The following is a 21,725-nucleotide window of genomic DNA, read 5'->3' as shown; positions in this document are numbered from 1 at the left end:
TACAAGGAGATAGGCTGGTTATGAAAAATAAGACCAGAAAGCACTCGTGGGACAATGACCAATGTGTACACGGTCTCAGAACTAGCCAGCATGCTCAGGAAGAAGTACATGGGTATGTGGTGGTGAAGGTCAACGCAAATGACGGTCACAATGATGATGTCCCCAGCCAGGGTGAAAATGGAGATGGTAAGGAAAACCACAAAGAGGGTTATCTGGTGCTTTCCAAAGACAGAGAAACCCAGGAAGATGAATTCTGCCACTTCTGTGAAGTTCTTTCTCTGCATTCCACTATATCAGTGCCCTAAAGCAATAAATGGAAGCAGTCAAGAGGAAAATTCCCATCAGCAATTGGACTTCACAGCAAGGGACAATGACAGCTGAACTGAGAGAGTGAGTTCAATTCCCCCCTTGTGACCAACAAGCTCATGCGTATGGCCCTGGCACAGAAAGAAAGAAAACTGCTTTTGTATCTTTGGGGCTTATACATGTGAACATGATCACTATGGAGCAAACTTCCCCTGTGCATGGAGACTTCCAAGCAAATACTCACCACACACACATCATAGTGATGTTAGGAGGGGAAGAGAACAGCCAGGAAAGAGTCATGCTCTGTGTCCCTATCAGTAATGATACCCACCACTTAAAACAAACTCTAGGAACAAAGGGCTCACTAATAAGGTGCATGTCAAGAAAATGATAAAGATGAGAGTTTCGAGGGGGATATAGCAGAAGGAAGTAGACTTGAAGATGACGAACTGTGATAAGCAGTCCCTGGATCTGGTGACAGGGCCACCAAGAACTTTTACACAGTATTTCAGTTGAGTTCTGAATCTAGAAACCTCATTTCAGAGAGAGAATGTGGTCCAAATATGTCACCACACCCTCAAAGAACAACTACAGAACAACTTCTGATGTGATCACTCTACTGAAAGAGTTCACTCAAGTCCCACCACAGTAATCTTTTTTGCTGACTTCAGTAGTACTTTTAAGAATGAAGTCAGGAGAAGAGTTGGGTAATTGGGAGAACATTGTTTAGTTTCCACTGTAATAGGAAAGGATTAGGACAATTCAAGGTGTGGACAAGGGAATGTAAGAACCAGAGTTGAGAGAGGAGGAGAAAGGAGTCTTCCAGCTACTTGGAGCTGAACTGGCCTACCAATTTTTTTTTTTTTTTAATTGGAGTAAAACTGCTTTACAATGTTGTGTTAGTTTCTGCTGTACAATGAAGTGAATCAGCTATATGCATACCTATATCCCCTCCCTCTTGGACCTCCCTCCCCCACTTCGATCTAGGTCACCACAGAGCACTGAGCTGAGCTCCCTGTGCTATACAGTGGGTTTCCACTAGCTATCTATTTTTAAAAATATGGTGAACACAGAATTTGATATAATTACAAGAAACAGAGTGCACTAGTCCCCTCTGTTGAAAAGCAAGAGTACACAGCCTGTGTGGACAGGATACATCTGATCCTGTGGTTCTCTACAGTGACCATTCCATTGTTCTCCCTCCTTTCATTTTCAGAATTACTGAAATAGACTTCCTCTCCCACCCCCCATAATTCCCTGAAAGTCAGCTTCATCACGGTCCCTCCCACAAAACTGTTCTCTCAAATGTCAAAGAAGTCTTCACTGCTAAAACTGTCAGACTTTGCTTTTTCCTCTTTCTCTTGTCCTTCTGATTCATTTTACACTTCTGAAAACCCTGCCTCCTGGAAACATTCTCTGACCTTGGTTTCCATGACACCACACTATTTTTTCTCTCTTCTCAGCACTCAGTTCTCTTCCATGAAGCTGTTCATTTCACCTATATTGTAACTGGAAATGTTGTTCTTTGGTCAATCCTTGGCCCTTGCTATTTTCTCTCCATGCTCTTCTCAATTTTTTCGTTATAATTTCTAAGTTAATTGCTCTCAGATCTCTATTTCCATCAACAATCTTTTCTCCAAGTTTATGACGTACCTTCCTCTAGACTTCTCTACTTGTGGGTCTTGCTGACATAATAAATTTTATTTTTTCAAAAACTAAACATCTACCCTCTTATATTTGGAAAAGCCTCTCCATCTCAACTTCTCTGTCTTCCTCGATGACCTCACCCATATTCCAGTCAATCAAGGTCAGCATTTTGGAGCCATATCTACCTCATCATCACATTCAATGGAATTCTTCCTTAAATAATGTCTACTGTCTATTCCATTTTCTGGATTCACAATGACCCTCATAAGATTAGGATACCAAATCCTCTAGTCAGGATAATAAAACATACGCCCATTCTAAAATGTATATGGAAATGCAAAGAACCAAGAATGCCACAGCAATTTCAAAAAATTTTAAAAGTTAAAGAACATACACTACTGCAATTGAAGACTACAGTAATCAAGGCAGCATTGTATTGGTGTAAGGATAGACATACAGCTCAATGAAACAAAACACAGTCCAAAAATAATCCACACATATACGATCAATTGATTTTTTATAAAGTTCTAAAGTATCTCAATAATAGTATTTTCAACAAATGTTGCTGGAACAACTGGATATCTAGATGGAAAAAAAATAAACCTCAAACTTTACCTCATGCCATACACAAAATAACAACTCAACATGAATCAAAGACATAAATATAAAAGTTAAAACTAAAAATTCTAGACAAAAATGTGATAAAATCATGACCTTGGAATGAGCAAAGTTCCTAGATACAAAATAAAAAGCTAAACTATAAAAGGACAAAATCACAAATTGAACTTCATCAAAATAAAGCTTCTATTCTTCAAAAGGCATTGTTAGAAAAATGAAAAGGAAAGCCACAGACTGGGAGAAAATATCCACAATATATATTCTGAATAAAAGTTTAGATATATGTAAAGAATTCTTACAACTCAATACTAAGACACATTTTTGAAATTGGAAAAAGATTTAAACAGACATTTTACATTAGAAGATATACAAATGGTCATAAGTGCATGAAAGGATAATCAACATCATAACATTATTAGCCACCAGAGAAATGTAAAATAACACCATGAGATACCACTATACACTCAGTCAAATGGCTAAAATTTAAAACAAGACCTAATATTGTCAGGGAAGTGAAAGAACTGGAACTCTTAAACATTGATGGTGGCCATGTAAAATGGTACAACCAATCTATAAAACAGTTTGGCATATTTTTAGAAAGGTAAATATATACTTATCCCATGATTCAATATTATTGCTAAGCATTCACACAAGAGAAATTAAAACATGTGTCCACACAGAGACCTGTACATGAATGTTCCTAGCAGCTTTATTCCTAAAAGCCAGAAACTGGAAACAACGCGAATGTTTATGGTGTATCTGTGTAACGAAATACCGCTCAGCAATAAAAGGAAAAGATTACTAATACAAACAACATGACTGATCTTTAAAAACATTATACTGAATCAAAGAAGTTAGATACAAAAGAGCGCATACAGTGTAATTCCATTTATAGGACACTCTAGAAAATATAATTGTATTCTATACTGCAAGAACACAAGCAGTAGTTGCCAGAACTGTTAGGGAATTGACTGCAACAGAACACTAGGGAACTTTTAGGGACGAAGGAAATGTTCTTGATTATGATGGTAGTTATACAGGTACATAAATTTATCAAAATTCACCAAAATGTATACTTAAATTGGTGCATTTTGTTGTTATTTACACTGCATGGTATTTATCATACTGTATAATATTGTATAGTATAATATTATGTAATCTATTACAGCTCATCTAAGTTGATTTTTTAAAAGATTCTCATTTGGCCACAAATAAGATTCTATGCCTGCAAATCTGTCACTGCTAGATCCACAGTTCCTTAAGGTCTCATTGTGATGTAAGAAACATGGGAATTGTCTAGGACTTGGAAAATCTGGAACCTGATCTGGAAACTGCCAATGTCAAAATATGTGGTCTTGGGCAAACCACTTAAAATTATTCTTGATATAGCCCACTGATAGCAAGAATTTGTAAAAAGTCAACAAAAACAAAGAAGAAAACAGTGTGAGACAATGAAAGATGAGAGAGACAGAGAGAAGTGTATTTGTAGATCCTCCTCTTGGGAAAATAAGAACATTGAAATGGAGTAATATACAATGAAAAGATAGTACAGCAAATGTTTATTCATGAAGATTATATTCCAAATAAAAGAAAAAGACAAAAAGTTTGAAGATGCAATAAGAATTGCATTTAGAAGGAAAGAAACTATTACAGAATTTATTAATACTTACAACGAATCATGTACATTACTTATTTTTTTTAACATCTTTATTGGAGTATAATTGCTTTACAATGTTGTGTTAGTTTCTGCTGTATAACAAAGTGAATCAGCTATACATATACATATATCCCCATATCTCCTCCCTCTTGCGTCTGCCTCCCACCATCCCTATCCCACCCTTCTAGGTGGTAACAAAGCACCAAGCTGATCTCCCTGCGCGATGTAGCTGCTTCTCACTAGCTATCTATTTTACATTTGGTAGTGTATATATGTCAATGCTACTCTCTCACTTCGTCCCAGCTTACCCTTCCCCCTCCCCATGTCCTCAAGTCCATTCTCTGCGTGGGTGTCGTTATATCTGTCCTGCCCCTAGGTTCATCAGAACCTTTTTTGTTGTTGTTGTTAGATTCCATATATATGTGTTAGCACATGGTATTTGTTTTTCTCTTTCTTACTTCACTCTGTATGACAGACACTGGGTCCATCCACCTCACTAAAAATTACTCAATTTCATTTCTTTTTATGGTGAGTAATATTCCATTGTATATAGGTGCCACATCTTCTTTATCCATTCATCTGTCGATGGACACTTAGGTTGCTTCCATGTCCTGGCTACTGTAAATAGTGCTGCAATGAACACTGTGGTACATGACTCTTTTTGAATTATGGTTTTCTCAGGGTATATGCCCAGGAGTGGGATTGCTGGGTCAAATGGTAGTCCTAATTTTAGATTTTAAGGAACCTCCATACTGTTCTCCATAGTGGCTGTATCAATTTACATTCCCACCAACAGTGCAAGAGGGTTCCCTTTTCTCCACACCCTCTCCAGAAGTTATTGTTTGTAGATTTTTTGATGATGTCCATTCTGACTGGTGTGAGGTGATACCTCATTGTAGTTTTGATTTGCATTTCTCTAATGATTAGTGATGTTGAGCATCCTTTCATGTGTTTGCTGGCAATCTGTATATCTTCTTTGGAGAAATGTCTCTTTACATCTTCTGCCCATTTTTGGATTGGGTTGTTTGATTTTTTGATATTGAGCTGCTTCTATATTTTGGAGATTAATCCACTGTCAGTTGCTTCATTTGCAAATATTTACTCCCATTCTGAGGGTTGTCTTTTCATCTTGTTTATGGTTTCTTTTGCTGTGCAAAAGCTTTTAAGTGTCATTAGGTCCCATTTGTTTATTTTTGTTTTTATTTCCATTTCTCTAGGAGGTGGGTCAAAAAGGATCTTGCTGTGATTTATGTCAAAGAGTGTTCTTCCTATGTTTTCCTCTAAGAGTTCTATAGTGTCTGGCCTTAGATTTACGTCTCTAATCCATTGTGAATTTATTTTCAGGTATGGTGTTAGGGAGTGTTCTAATTTCATTCTTTTACATGTAGCTGTCCAGTTTTCCCAGCACCACTTATTGAAGAGGCTGTCCTTTCTCCATTGGATAGTCTTGCCTCCTTTATCAAAGATAAGGTAACCATATGTTCATGGGTTTATCTCTGGGTTTTCTATCCTGTTCCATTGATCTATATTTCTGTTTTTGTGCCAGTACCATACTGTCTTGATTACTGTAGCTTTATAGTATAGTCTGAAGTCAGGGAGGCTGATTCCTTCAGCTCTGTTTTTCTTTCTCAAGATTGCTTTAGCTATTCAGGGTCTTTTGTGTTTCCATACAAATTGTGAATTTTTTTCTTCTAGTTCTGTGAAAAATGCCAGTGGTAGTTTGATAGGGATTGCATTGAATCTGTAGATTGCTTTGGGTAGTATAGTCTTTTTCACAATGTTGATTCTTACAATCCAAGAACATGGTATATCTCTCCATCTGTTTGTATCATATTTAATTTCTTTCATCAGTATCATAGTTTTCTACATACAGGTCTTTTGACTCCCTAGGTAGGTTTATTCCTAGGTATATCATTCTTTTTGTTGCAATAGTAAATGGGAGTGCTTCCTTAATTTCTCTTTCAGATTTTTCATCATTAGTGTATAGGAATGCAAGAGATTTCTGTGCATTATTTTTCTATCCTGCTACTTTACCAAATTTATTGATTAGCTGTAGTAGTTTTCTGGTAGCATCTTTATGATTCTCTAAGTATAGTATCATGTCATCTGCACACAGTGACAGCTTTACCTCTTCTTTCCGATCTGGATTCCTTTTATTTCTTTTTCTTCTCTGATTGCTGTGGCTAACACTTCCAAAACTATGTTGAGTAACAGTGGTGAGAGTGGGCATCCTTGTCTTGTTCCTGATTTTAGAGGAACTGGTTACAGTTTTTCACCACTGAGAATGATGTTGGCTGTGGCTTTGTCATATATGGCCTTTATTATGTTGAGGTAATTTCCCTCTATGTCTACTTTCTGCAGGGCTTTTATCATAAATGGGTGTTGAATTTTGTCAAAAGCTTTTTCTGCATCTATTGAGATGATCATGTGGTTTTTCTCCTTCAGTTTTTGAATATGGTGTATCACATTGATTGATTTGCCTATATTGAAGAATCCCTGCATTCCTGGGATAAACCCCACCTGATCATGGTGTATGATCCTTTTAATGTGCTGCTGGATTCTGTTTGCTAGTATTTTGTTGAGGATATTTGCATCTATGTTCATCAGTGATATTGGTCTCTAGTTTTCTTTCTTTGTGACATCTTTGTCTGGTTTTGTTATCAGGGTGATGATGGCCTTGTAGAATGAGTTTGGGAGTGTTACTCCCTCTGCTATATTTTGAAAGAGTTTGAAAAGGATAGGTGTTAGTTCTTCTCTAAATGTTTGATAGAATTCGCCTACAAAGCCATCTGGTCCTGGGTTTTTGTTTGTTGGAAGATTTTTAATCACAGTTTCAATTTCAGTGTTTGTGATTGGTCTGTTCATATTTTCTATTTCTTCCTGGTTCAGTTTTGGAAGGTTGTGCTTTTCTAGGAATTTGTCCATTTCTTCCAGGTTGTCCATTTTATTGGCATACAGTTGCTTGTAGTAATCTCTCATGATCCTTTATATTTCTGCAGTGTCAGTTGTTACTTCTCCTTTTTCATTTCTAATGCTATTGATTTGAGTCTTCTCCCTTTTTTTCTTGATGAGTCTGGCTAATGGTTTATCAATTTTATTTATCTTCTCAAAGAACCAGCTTTTAGTTTTGCTGATCTTTGCTATCGTTTCCTTCATTTCTTTTTCATTTATTTCTGATCTGATCTTTATGATTTCTTTCCTTCTGCTAACTTTAGGGTGTTTTTGTTCTTCTTTCTCTAATTGCTTTAGGTGTAAGGTTAGGTTGTTTGAGATTTTTCTTGTTTTTTGAGGTAGGACTGTACTGCTATAAACTTCCCTCTTAGAACTGCTTTTGCTGCATCCCATAGGTTTTAGGTTGTCGCGTTTTCATTGTCATTTGTTTCTAGGTATTTTTTGATTTCTTCTTTGATTTCTTCAGTGATCTCTTGGTTATTTGGTAGCATATTGTTTAGTCTCCATGTGTTGGTATTTTTTAGTTTTTTTTTTCCTATAATTGATATCTAGTCTCATAGTGTTGTGGTAGGAAAAGATATTTGATACGATTTCAATTTTCTTAAATTTACCAAGGCTTGATTTGTGACCCAAGATATGATCTATCCTGGAGTATGTTCCATGAGCACTTGAGAAGAAAGTTTATTCTGTTGTTTTTGGATGGAATGTCCTATAAATATCAGTTAAGTCCATCTTGTTTAATGTGTCATTTGAAGCTTGTGTTTCCTTATTTATTTTCATTTTGGATGATCTGTCCATTGATGAAAGTGGGGTGTTAAAGTCCCCTACTATTATTGTGTTACTGTCGATTTCCCCTTTTATTGCTCTTAGCATTTGCCTTATGTATTGAAGTGCTCCTATGCTGGGTGCATACATGTATGTTATTTAAATCTGAGTGAATCTGTTAAGGAAAGGAAAAGAATTTAAAATATGCAACTTGGGCCAATCTCCTGAAAAATGGTATTACAGGAGAATTACTCCTGCAGAAAATGAACAAACAAAACTCTATTGCCTCTTCTCCAGAGATCTTGAAACACAAATTGCAATATGCCAGGGACTGTTTAAAAATGTGTGAATATTATAGGTATTTGAAGAAGCCAGAGAAAGAAAAATACTTGATCATAGGATGGGAAAGAATCTGCTAGGCTGTGTTCTTTTTTTTTTTTTTCCCAAGACATGAGCCCAATTGGCATAACTTTGTAGTTTCTCACCCCAGAACTCCAGATCCTGGCCCAAAAGATCTGCAGGAGCACAAGGGACTAGAGCTTGCTTAAGTTAGAAAGCAATACAGGTATCTCCAGCACCTTGCAAAACTAATCTGAAAGCATCTACAAAAACAAAAAATCCGGGACTTCCCTGGTGTCCAGTTGCTAAGTCTCCACGCTCCCAATGTAGGGGGCCCAGGTTTGAGAGGAATCTCCAAGGAAAAGCCATGTTGACTAGCCCTGATCTCCTGGGTCTCTTTTCCTCAAAACTTCCTGAGTGTCTCAAGGGAACCAGTATAGTCAGATTCCAGACAGGTGTCAGGGGATCTTACTAAAAAGGGGACTTCTTTATTTTTCCAAGTGGTTGGTGCTTTGTGATCCTGAAACCATCTTCTCAGATGGTTTCTCTATCCCTATCCTGGACTTTAGAAGACAGAGGATTAGCCTCTATAGTGTTTCCAAGAGAGGGCACTTATGTAAATAAATCCAGTATTTCCCAAGGACACACATTTGTTAATAAATTCCATTTTAGCAAGATAGATTTTCTCAGCCTGAGTATTAGTAGTTAGATCCCTTCTGGGAGACTTTCCAACGGGTATGGCATGTTCCTGGCATCTAGAGTTCCCTATCTTTGCCCCATGCCCACTCCTGTTGACTGATCCAAGTCCCTTTCCCCTGAGAATCCTTTAAGATTCTTCCGAGACTGTAGCAAATTATGTTTTAATGTTTCCATTTGATCTATGCTTATTCCTCTCTTTCCTTCATGGAAGTTATAGAATGGTGTAAAGGCTTTAATGTACTTTTACTTCCTCTTTACACCTTATGGTAGAAGGCCATTTCATCAGCCTAGAATTATGCACTCTGATTTAATACACACATACACACACACACACACACACCAGGATCAGATTCAAGCAGTCATCTCAACTATGGTGTCTGTTTCTATCCAGTTAAATGTCCTTAAACCTCCAGAGCATTTCAGTGGAAGTCAGAAAAAGGAATTCTTGAGTAGCCCCAAATCCTATTCTACCTTATGCTTCAAATCCAGTAACCTCTTGTTTCAGTCTTTCCCTAAGTTTATAGTGGCCTTGATATCTTGCATAACCCTTGACTTTACAAGTTATCTGAAGCACATTCATAAATTCTTTAGTTATCTCCAACATCTCTGCTTTCTCCTAGCCTAGGTTTCTCTCAGCTCTGACAGAGGCAATGCCATTACTGATTCCCTTTCCCCCACACTTTTTTGACATTTTTATTTTAACAAGATTTCGAACTTATAGAAAAGTTGCAAGTATAATATAAGGAACTCCTACATACCCTTTTCCTGGATTCACCAAGTGTTTATATTTTGCCCCATTTCCCTCATCATTTCTAACCAAATTAAGTTGAGAGTAAGTTGGACACACCATGCCCCTACACTCTTAAATACTTATGTGAGAGTTTCCTAAGAAAAAGGAAATTCTATTACACGGCACAATAAAACTACAAAAACACTGAGTCAAGAACCACTATCTCTCACCTCAACACCTACCGGCAGGAAACAGAAATTAAGACCCAGAATTCAGTTTTGCACATCACAATTCCAATGCTTCCCCTTCTGAAATGGAGAATACCCTATTCCTTCTTCGATTCTTCCTGACCCAGTAATGTTTTCATCCAGGGTCCTGAGAAAGGATAACTTATTCTAGAAAAGGAAGAGCAAGAGGAGGATTAGACACGCCCCCCACCTTACCTCTCCTCCTTCTGCCTGATCAAGAACATTACTTCCCAAAGAAACTAGTCTCTTCGAGTGACTGATCACCCAATACGCATGTCCATCTAGAAAAATCTGCAAATGTTCATCCCCATTTTTTCCACGTCCCAAATTATTTCTCTTACTTTCCTTTTTACTGCGGCTCGTCTGCTTCCCAGGCAGGACTGAATACCACTTTTTCTCTCTAAATCCCTTTTTTTCCCTCAAATTTACAGAAAACTTGAAGGTGCAATACAAAGAACTTTTTTCTTGAACCTTTAGAGTAAGTTGTTGACACAGGGCTCATCACCTTCAAATACTGTAGTATTCCCTACAAACAAAGACATTCACCTACATACCACAAAGCAATCATCCCAATCAGGAAAGTAACATTGACTCATCACCATCATCCAATCCTCAGATCCCATTCAGTGCTTTGCCAGGTATCTCAACCATACATCCAGCTCAGATTCAAGCTTTGCATTTATTGGCATGCTTTATTAACCTTCTTTAATCTAGAAAAGTTTCTCAGTCATTCCTTGTCTTTCATATCCTGGATATTTCCAAAGATTACGGGTCAGGTATTTTGTTAAAAGTCCCTAAAGTTAGCAGCCACATAAAACAGGGAGATCAGCTCAGTGATCTGTGACCCATCTAGAGGTGTGGGATAGGGAGGGTGGGAGGGAGACGCAAGAGGGAGGAGATATGGGGATATATGTATATGTATAGCTGATTCACTTTGTTATAAAGCAGAAACTAACACACCATTGTAAAGCAATTATACTCCAATAAAGATGTTAAAAAAAGAGAGAGAGAAAAACAAAAGTCCCTAAAGTTTAATTTGTCTAATGTCTTCTCATGATTAGACTCAGGTTACGGATCTTTGGCAGGACAGAAGTGATGCTGTGTTCTTTCACTGCACGCTATCAAGAGGCACATGGTTCTGAATTATCCCACTTCTAATGATGTACAGTTGGATTGCTTAAGGTGGTAGAAGTCAAAATTCTCTACGCTGAAGTTACTCTTTCTCTTTTAAATTAATATTTTTCAGGGAGGTAGTTTGAAACTATCTAAATATCCTGTTTTTTATCAAACAATTATTCATCTATATCATTTTAGTTTCATTGTTTACTGTTTTATTCAATGGGTTATAATTACTTTCAGTTTATATTGATTATTAAATTATTTCCAGTGGGATCCCCTTCAAGCTGGCTTTGGTGTCCTTTTGACAGGTCGACATTATTCTTTGATGATTTCCTTCCTTTCTGGCAAAAATAAATAAAAAATAGTCTAGGCTCTCTCTTGTACCTTCCCTGCCTCAGACACGGAATTAGCAATTTCCTCAAGCATCCCTGGTTCTTTTTACTGATATACAGTATGTAGATGGCAAGGTCCGGATCTGCTCCCAGGCACTTACATTGGAAACAGTTTTGGGCGCACGCATGTGCACACACACACACACACACACACACACACACTCACACTGAAAACCATGAGCTCACAGCAATACCTCTAATTTCCATCTAACACTACAGGATATATTCAGGTTTTCCACATTTTCGCATTGGCAATTCTTTTCCAACAGTAAGAAATCAGATGCCCATTATCCTTAATATACTTTCTTATTTCATCACTTCCCTGTGTGTAGCCAAAGTCCCTTCCTACCACTGTCCCTCACCTGCACAGATGTTCTCCTCACCCTACTCCAGCTCCTAGTCGCTGAACTGGCTCCTGCTCCCTGCAATACAAATGGTCACTCCTCGGCCCTCTACATTTGCACTTGGTCACCACTGTTCCCCACTTAGTCCCTCCTCTGAGTGTGAGTGTCTTCTTTGCTGGGTCCCATATAATGGATTTAACTCTAAATCTTTCAGTAAGGAAAGAGTTAAAGAGAGGAAAAGGAAGAACCTTATTTGTTTGGTGTGTTCTTCACAAACTACACTGGTAATTTGTTGATCTACAATGAGAAATTGTAAGTATCAGGCATCTGCTATATTCTCTGAAGTCTGATAAGAATCTTTAATCCATGAGAATAAGCATAGCAAGGTGCTTGACTCAGTATTTTCCCTTCTTTTCTCTTAATTGTCTCTTCACTATTTTTTTTAATGCTACAAATTTGCATTACTGCTTGTTTAGTTCAAGAAATATCTAATGAGTCCCTAACATACACGAGGAAAAGTGCTAGATGATGGGTGGGATCCAGAGACAAGAAGGATAAAATAGAATCTTTTGTAAGGTTTTGTAAGGATGTTCAGATTAAAATACAAATAACTGTGAGACAACATTGTAATACCAGAAAATGTCATAATGATTTTTCAAGAACTTACTCTATAAAAAGCACTATGTGCATTTACTACCCACTAAAACCCCACAAAGGAGGGCAGTTATATTACTGTCCTCACATGAGGAGCTACAGGTTCAAAAGTTTGAATGCCTGCTTAAGTTTCCAAATTTAGAAAATAAGTGAGCTGGATTTGGAATCCAAATTTGTCCAAAATCTTTGCCCTTCATCACTATGACATTCAGAAGATGGAAACATCCCGTCTTACCAGATCAGGAGAGACTTCAAGAAGAAAATGGCATATAAGGTAGACTTTTAAGAACTGGGGTTTTAAGAAACAGATATGCCTGAAAGCTACTTCGGTTACAGAGAAGAGAATGAAACAAAGGATTTAAAGGAGAGACTCAGGGCATGTATCCACAAGTAGAAGAGGTTGAGTGCACAGTGGGATTTGTGGAAGAAGTAAGACAAGACCAGTAGATTGGGAAAGAACTGTGAATGGTTCTAGACCCCAGGATAATGAGCCTGCATTTCATTCAAGATGCAAAAGGTAACCTAAGCCCAACTCCAACTCTAAACCTCACCAAGTTTGTCAGAGGAATGACAATGTGGTGAACAGCTTCCAGGAAGTGGCAATTAGGGTCTGGCCAGCTCAGAGGATTCGAACAGAAGGAAAAAAAGGCTTCTGGATGGTGGTTACTAAATCAGGGCAATCAGTCCCAGAGGTTGGGAGCAAGATGAAGTAAAGGGGATGAAGTGCTGACCAAAACAAAAGGGGAGTGGGCAGGAGGAGAATAACCAAAATAAGATGTAGAGCAGTTTAATGGGATTAAAAGTGGAATAGATGGAATAATGTCTGTGTTTAAGGAATTTCAGTTTGAAATATGGAGAGGAGAGCAAGGTTAAGTTATTGTAACTCCAATACATGATGGTTTAACTACAAAAGAGATGGAGGTCACTGGATGTAGCCCATCAAAAAAGTCACTCTCTTATCTGCAGAACCTAAGTACTGCATGGCACACAAGAGATGTTCACAAAAATTGTGTGTAGTGAGTGCACACCTGAATGGATGTGAAGGCAGTATTGCCACAGATGGACATTGAACCTCACTTTGAGAGGCTGGAGGCAGAAGAAAACAAAACTATCAGATTCTGACATCTCTGAGGATAGTGAATGAGGGTCTGGGAGGGAAAGGGTCATGAGAAAGGGGAAAAGAAGAGGGACAGATGAGAGATGAGTCAGGACAATTCTTCAGAAACCAGAGGCAGTGTCCTCCATTGCTCTGAATCTCTGTAGCAAAGTGCTGGCATATGATATTGCTTTAGTAGGGGAGGAGTGGATTCAGTGTCTACAGCAGAAACCAGAATTCCAGAATGTCCCACAAACAGACTACTTCACAGAACAAAAAAAAGAAGAAAAGGCCCTGCACCCACAGCCCATGAGAGGCCCAAGCTCAGGGAGACACCCCCTCCCACCCACGTGGCTCAGGAGCTCCCAGCAGAGCACATAGCCATCAGCAGAGGGGCCCCTGGAGGGTGGAGTCAAGCCCTCCTGATGTGGCCGGCATGGCCCCTCATCTCATCTGTAACACCGCAGCTCCACACCACTCTCTTCCCAGCACCAGAATCTGGGTCACAGTGAGGTGGAGCTCTGGCAGTTCCTTGTATTTAATAAGTAACTCCCACTGATTTTCCAGCCCTTCCTTCCCCACCAGTAGCTCTGACTGTCGGCACCAGGGGGCAGGCCTGGAAAATCACTCACATATTATTTGTGATCTCCATCCCCCATCCTCACCCAGAGGTGCAGATAAACCCTGAATAGCCTGAGGTCTAAGAATGAGAATCTCTGCATGGGTGAGTCAGAAGCTCCGTAGATAACCAACCACTATGGTGTGTGCTACATTTATTCTGGTCACCACTGCTTCTCTAACAGCCCCAGGCCAAGGATATGTAGCCACTGCTATGGGTCTCTGTTCTCACCAATCTCCCAGAAGCCTTTGCTCAGACAGGTTGGAAGTTCGGTGTATATGAGTCTGTGCGGTAGGGAAGGTGGGAGGGACCACGGGAAGAAAAGACTAGAGATTGCTGAATACAAGACTGAATTTATGATTTCTCCTGTTGACATTTTAGTTGAAGATTGTTGTATTCACTTCTTTCTCTCACAGACATGAATAGGAAGGTGTTTATTTTTCCTAAATGGCCTAGTAACACTCATGTGAGCTTGATCACACAGCTGGAAAAACCTCTGGAGAACTTCACTGTGTGCCTTTGTGCTTGCCCTGACCTCTCTCCTCTAGACTCTTCTACAGCTGCAGACCAAGAATAATGAGATGATCATTTTTAAACCTAGTATTGGAGAGTACCATGTTATCATTGGGGGTGACAAGATTTTCTCCAAGGTCTATAAAGGGTTCCTTGCCCTGGTGCACATCTGTGCCAGTAGGGAGTCCTCCTCTGGTGTTGCCGAACTCTGAGTCAACAGGTCGCCTGAAGTGATAAAGGGACTGAGACAGGATTACTCTGCGAGGGCTCACCCCACATTGTCCTGGGGCAGAAGCAGCATTCCTGTAGAGGTGGGTTGATCAGAGCCAGTCCTCTGTGAGAGGGATTGGGGATTTATATCTGTCCATCTCCAGAAAAGGCTTGTTTGTGTATGAAGGTATCTACATTAGACCTGTATCTGCCCAGACAGGTGGGCACTGAACTGTAGGATGCAGGATCATGTGCTCACAAGCTCCAGAGTCAAGTTGAAGTTCTGCTCCAACAGGACAAAGATAGTGGGAAGAAAAATTACCCACAGGAAAGACTACCTCTGAAGACAATTATACTTATGTGTTATGCTATTGCTGTTTTCTTTGAATTTCCCATCTACTGAGCTGCCTAATTTACAAGAAAAGTACAATGACTCCTAGCATTTGTTCAATATTTTTCATGGCCCAAAATACCTCCCATTTAAGGCTCATGTTTTTGAGTTGTGCTATTATTCAGAAAATAAGGAACAACAAGGATATAATAAAAACAAAATTTGTTGTAAGAAAAAAAAAAGTAAAGGGTTTAACACTTGATTAGTAGAAGTTTTTAGACTTCTCCCTCAATGGAGTTTACTCTCATTCTACTCACAACTGTTTATTTCTATGGAATTTAATTGAGGGCCTGCTAAATTGGATTTCTGGGTCACAGTTAATAGAACAGAAAGGTAGAGCAGGTCTGGGGTTGCTCTACTCACTAAGAGCTATGGCTCCTCCTTCCTTCTGGCACATCCTCAGACCTGATCTAATAAAATGCACATCTGGAAACTAGGGGAGCAGGGCTGTCTGGGGCCACATAACTCAAGGCAAATCTTCACCTCCAGTAGCCCCTGGAGCACTGTAAAATAATCAGTGACATAAGTGTCCCAAAGTCATCAAGAAAATACTACATGTTGAATAATACTCATATCACCTTTGCTTAAAACCCTCTAAGATTCCCAGGCATTTACGGTAGAAGTCAAATTTTGGCAGGGAATAGGGTTGCTGCAGGATTTGACTACCTGTCTGAAGGTCCACCATATAAAATGTTCAGCCTACTGACTGGCATGTAATAAATGATACTATAATTAACAATATTAGTATACTATATACATTGTTTATATTACTGTTGTTGTTTTTATGTAAAATACATGGCACACTGTCCTGCTCTTAGTTGGTGCTTAGGGAGAATGGGTTTCAACTCTCTCAATTCCTTTCCCAAACAGAAAAGAGCAAGAGATGCTAGATTTAGGAGGGAGTCCCAGTTAAGCATGTCACAGGGGCACTGGCCATGGTTGCAGAGAATGGAGTCAATGAAGATCAGAAAGCAAGAATTTAGGAAGAACCCAACAGTTTAATCAAACCCCCCCCAAAAAAAGGTTGAAAACAACCAGTGACAACTTAACAGGAGCAGATGAAAGGCACATAGGCACAGCACAATGTAATGAACACAGAAGATTCCAGAAACAGATGATCACGCTAGAGAGTTGCCTCTCTATAAAGAATTCCTAAAAACTGAGGAAGAGCTGCCACAATGGGTTTCTTACAAGTCAGGTCCCATGAGCCTCCCCACCAAGTAGGAGGGAAATGGTAAGTGAACCAGGTAGGCAGGTGTTTTATTGATATGGGGAATGTTTAGCTTCCCTTTGCTATCTCCTGACTTAACCATATATTTTCTGTTTATGATGTATCTCCTCATGACTTTATATTTTGAATATAGTATTCAAATAAAAACCAGACATGACCCTGCCTATTCCATTTAATGAAATATAATGAGGATAACTTTCTGCAAACATTAAATTAAGGCAAATTCTGAAGGAATCAGGGAGGGAGAAAAGATAAATGTTTCATTTTTGTTTACAAAAGTATCTTCTCCTAATTGTTACAAGTATAGATAATCTAAGAGAAAGGGGTTCCTTATATCCAGAATATAGAACATTAAAAATCTAGCAATGTCCCAAACCAAAACCACAATCATTCTTTATCAATACATTCAGTCCCATGCAATTAATTCTTGTTCTGCTTGATCTTGGGTGAACAGTTTTATGAACCTGTCAGTTTCTCTATTAGAGTTCTAGAAATCCTGACTCAGTCCAGTGGTATGGTTTCAAAGTTACATAAGCAAAGCCATCAGAATCCTGTAGCCCAGGTTCCTGTCATAGTCTTTTCCAAGGGACTCTGAGAAGACAAAGCATTCTGGCCTGTACATAATTGCAAATGCTTCCAGGGAAGAACCAGAGCAAAATAGAAACTATCTGTGGGTGATGTAAGACTTAAAACAGCATGGGTAAGATATGATAAGAGTTAATTTAATAAGAATATTTGGTTGTTTCTATGACACTCAACATTTTAAAATAATTATTAGAATTATGACTGATAACATTACATTGGACATTTCATAGACAGAGAGTACTGACCAATTTCTAGGAAATTAATTCAATTTCTGAAATACTTACATTTATATTTACCCATACAAATATAACCTAAGTTAACATCTCTTATTTGACAATGCCTTTCCATATAATCCAACCTATCAAATAAACCAAATTAGTTTAACATCTCTCTTTTTACAAGGTGAGAGAACAAATCCTCTGAGACTTTCCAGGGGCCCTCTAGGAAATCTCAAAGTCAGTTTGGAGTCAAGAAGATTTCATTTAGGATTTGATTTGGGGAAGGCAAAATTGTCAAAACTGTAAAACAAACAAACAAACAAAAAAAACCTTAGCTCTTTTAAAAGTGATAAGACTTGGTTCTCTTAAATAATCAAGAATAATGTTAACATAAGGCACAGGAAATTATGCTGATAAGACAGAGAATCTTTGTTTCCTAGGTGGATGATTTAAAAAGTAAAGAAAAATCTTTTAGGATCTATTAAGAACAGACCAACAAACCAAGAAAACTCTGTTATATTAATAGAAAGAAACACAGATTCTAGTTTTGCATCCTTATATTTTTGAGCTCATTTTTAAAAAACCTTATAAATAAATCCATTCAATCTCAGCCAGCTTAACCACACATGAAATTACTTTTCCTCTAAACCTCCTACAACTTTCTATATTCATTCAGGTTTTTTCCCTTTATTATCTTCCTTCTCACTCTGGGACAACCAGTCACTTCACTTCAGGACAAAATTATTCTATTTTTCCCTTAATGAAAACACATGCTTCATACCTTGCAAAAGTTTCCTTATGAAAAACACATCCTACTTTTTTGTATACTTTGCCTAAAAAGTTGTTCCCCTTATTATTTTTGGTAGTTTTATTTTCATACACTGATTATAATATTTTAATCATTAGTAACCCTTCTTTTACAGAAAAAATTCTAGGAAGTAGACAGCTGTGAACTGCCTGTCCCATACCAGCATTCTGTGATAGACTAGCAAATTTTTTTAATATACCATCTCACAGTTTTATACGTCCATGCTTCCTCATATTTTTTAATATGGTAAAAAGAACGTGTTGACAGACTCAAATATATTTAGCTTCTCTATACCAAAAAAAATGTAAAAGCCAAAAGCATATAAACTTAAATGTAAGTTCAGTAATGAATGTTTCAGCAGTTTATGTTACTTAGAAATGATTGAGATGTTTAATGAATATCTGTTATTTAACTTAGCATAACTCTAAGGTTGTAAGTTACCAAAAAAGATTTTGGAAACTATTTTTAGGCAGACATATTAAACCATTACACAAAGCTGGCCATCATCTCCAGTTATTTCCCTGTTAACTCTTTTTACAGCACACGCATGTTAGGCAAGTGTCAGGGAAAAAACAAACAACAACAACAAAAAAAAAACCTGAAAAAATAAGTTAAATGCTTGGGAGTTTTTTGTTTGTTTTACTGCTGTGCTTGATTTACATAAAGCAATGGATATCAAGCAATTCATTTTTATTCCATCTTTACTTGTACATTTGTTTTCAGATTGAATTTATAATTTTTATAATCTTAAACATCTAGTAGATATCATATTACCCTATTTGACCAGTAAACCCAAGTAGAATAAAAATGTATGCTCATACTGTAGTCAGTGCTGATAATCAGAAGGCATAGCTGTTTTTATTCAGTCAACAGCATTAAAATAGTCTTCAAAGATTTGCTCAAATCACAAAAACTTGAAAAGCATTTGGGTTAGTTCCTATATTTCTGGAAGTGTTGATAATATTTAATTTACATAAACACTCATTTACCTCTAAGCTGATTTAAACAGAGCTCCTTTACAGGACTTTATAAATTTGGTAATACCACCCAGAGGTAGGAAAATATCACAGATGTGTAACATATTTACACACATACATAAACATACAGGTGCAAAAAGATCTCATACCTTTCCATCTAAAATTTTAGCCATGAGCCAGGTATGCACAGTAATACAAAAACTCACTGGTGTATTTACACTCTCTATTTATCTAAACTGTGTTTCTGACAGATAGAACAAGTCAAGGTTAACCACTCAATACAAGGGTTAAATCCTTTTAGCAGGATTTGTGGAGATTTTTAAGATCTTTTGCCCTGTCGTATGGACACAGGACTACATTTTAGGTGAGAGGCTGAGACAACATGAAGCAGCTGTCTAGATGTCTCCAAAGTCTGAGTGGATAAAATAGCCAGTCTGTTTCCAATTGGCCTTCTTCATTTTTCTTTTCAACCTCATGCGATTGCTTTTGGGCATCCCCAAGTCCCTTGAGAGCCCGAGTGGGGGCAGGGAGCATCAAGTTCAAGTGCCTGAGGGGCTGAAGTGAGAAGGAAGAGGGCCCGGCAGGGTGAACAGAGGATGGGGGAGGGAGGGGCTTGAAGGGGGGCACAAAGGATTCAAAGGAGCTGAAGGAAATATTGAAGGTGATGAAGGAGAAAGGGTGAGTGGAAGCAATGGGAAGGGAGAGGTCTCGGGGGAACCAGTTTGGGGAGATCTTCAGTTTCCCAAAGAGGCCCTGAAGTTCCATATCAACCTTAGTAAAATCATGCCAACAAGAAAGGAAGCAGGAGTTAGCAGAACATATAGTCATATGGGATTCAAGAAGGGGGTTTCAGTTGACTGAGAAGCTCCCATGGGAGAAGCAGAATCAAACAGAGAAAACAGAGGCTTCAAAAGATCCAGGAAAAAAAAAATTCCAACCTAGGAGTCAAGGAGTGGATCCTCACTTGACAAAAAGAGCCAGGAAGAAATTTTCTAGCCCAGGAAATCAGAAAGTGAATTTCCATTTGAAACAAAGAACAAAGGCCAGGAGTCAGGGATTGAAAGAATCTCTACTCGAAACAAAGAGTCAGGAAGAAAGACTTACAGTCCAGTAGGTACCCTGCAAAGAAAGAAGCCTGGGCCTCTAACCCAGCTTCTAGAGTATACTGAGGATCTTAAGAACCAAAATTTGTCAATGGACTGTCATCTGGGGTACTGGTTCAAGAGCTGAACCCTGAACAATCAGACAGGAATGAAGACAGAGTCTTCAAAGTTGCTGGGTGTCATGGCCTAGGTGAGAAGTCCAGGGGTCCAATGATGCATCTGATCTGATCCAAGTCACGGCACCACTACTGCCAAAGAAAAGCCAGAGCCAGATAGTAGGTAAAGCAGTAAAAATAGGTCTTGCTCAGAAATATTGCACTGGGGGGAAGAGACCTCAGCATAGAACTGGGCTCAGTTCCAAATACAGCATGGACAAGTGGGCATTTATAACCCAGGAGCAGGGTGGGGGTCAGGATGTTCCAAAGAGGAAGCATGGGGTAAAGGAGATTCTGGTTCAACTGACTTGACAAAATTCTTGCTGACGGCAGACCAGTGTGAACAGATATCAAGGGTGGGGGATGAGGAACTGGATTAGATATCAAGGGTGATCAGATATAAAGTGTGGGAGATTGTTTCTCAATTGACTTGGCAGGATTCTTGCTAAAACTGGGTGATGTGGGCCTTACAAGGACAGACACAGAAGCCCAACGTCAAAGCCTAGTTAAGAAGAGGGCTTCGAGAAGCCTGACTAAAGCCTGGTCAAAGAGAGAGCCTTTGTCACCTCAGACCCTGAGAGAAGTCCAGGAGGCAGGTGGGCTAAAAGTTAATACCCCTTCTGCTGGACTCATGTGGGAGGAAGAATGACATCAAGAGGAAACAAGGACCCCTCACTAAAATTCCCTTTTATACACCTGGTCACTGTCTCTGGAAAATGCAGGGAAAAGGATGAAAACAGCAGACAGTGTCCAATTATTCCAGAAGGTTATCAACCAAAGGCATGACTTATATTATCAGGTCAGACTAAGTTTTAAACTAAATAGAACATTTTCTCCCTGTTACATGTTGAGTCCTGGCTCATGTAGAAGACCAGAGAGTTACCGTGTGAGTAAATTACTCCACCCCACTACACAGATATGCTTACTGGGAACTTATGGAAATGTGTGTTAACAAGGACTTTTATAATGGTAAAGGCTATGTCTGTCTTATAGACCCCTCTCTGTGAAACATGGAAAAGTTCTCAGAGCTAACCGTACAACTTTGATATCCCATACCATCTTATTCATTCATTCATTCACCTAATTAACCGCTATTTATTTCACAACTACCCTGTGCCAGGTGCGATGCTAGGCACAGGAGATATGAAGCTGAGAAAGATGACACCGGTCCAAGGAGTTTTGTCACTGGAACAAACTCCTCCAAGTCAGTAATTAACCAATGTACTAAACAATGGCTTCTGAATTTTGACCTTTCTCCAATCTCCAAGTAATGCTATACCTTTTGTTTTTCACAATCTCTCTGAAGAAGAGAGAAACCCCTTTCAGAAATGTTAATTCCCATTGGGAAC

At 38.6% G+C, this 21,725-nt stretch overlaps 1 protein-coding gene across 1 annotated transcript in view; it reads right to left on the bottom strand.

The window, feature by feature from the left end:
* The window catches only part of LOC309635613 (olfactory receptor 10J5-like), a 33,005-nt gene extending 11,672 nt beyond the window's left edge, over positions 1-21,333 (bottom strand). The window contains 1 exon segment of the mRNA XM_082407109.1: positions 3-21,333. Coding sequence (XP_082263235.1) covers positions 3-284 — 282 coding nt within the window. The 5' untranslated portion in view covers positions 285-21,333.
* Positions 21,334-21,725: the final 392 nt, after the last annotated feature.

Source organism: Balaenoptera borealis, assembly GCF_965194805.1.
Source record: "Balaenoptera borealis genome assembly, chromosome: 1".
Classification (NCBI taxonomy): Eukaryota; Metazoa; Chordata; class Mammalia; order Artiodactyla; family Balaenopteridae; genus Balaenoptera; species Balaenoptera borealis.
The sequence above is the reverse complement of the archived record's forward strand: the minus strand, read 5'-3'. Positions and strand labels throughout refer to the sequence as shown.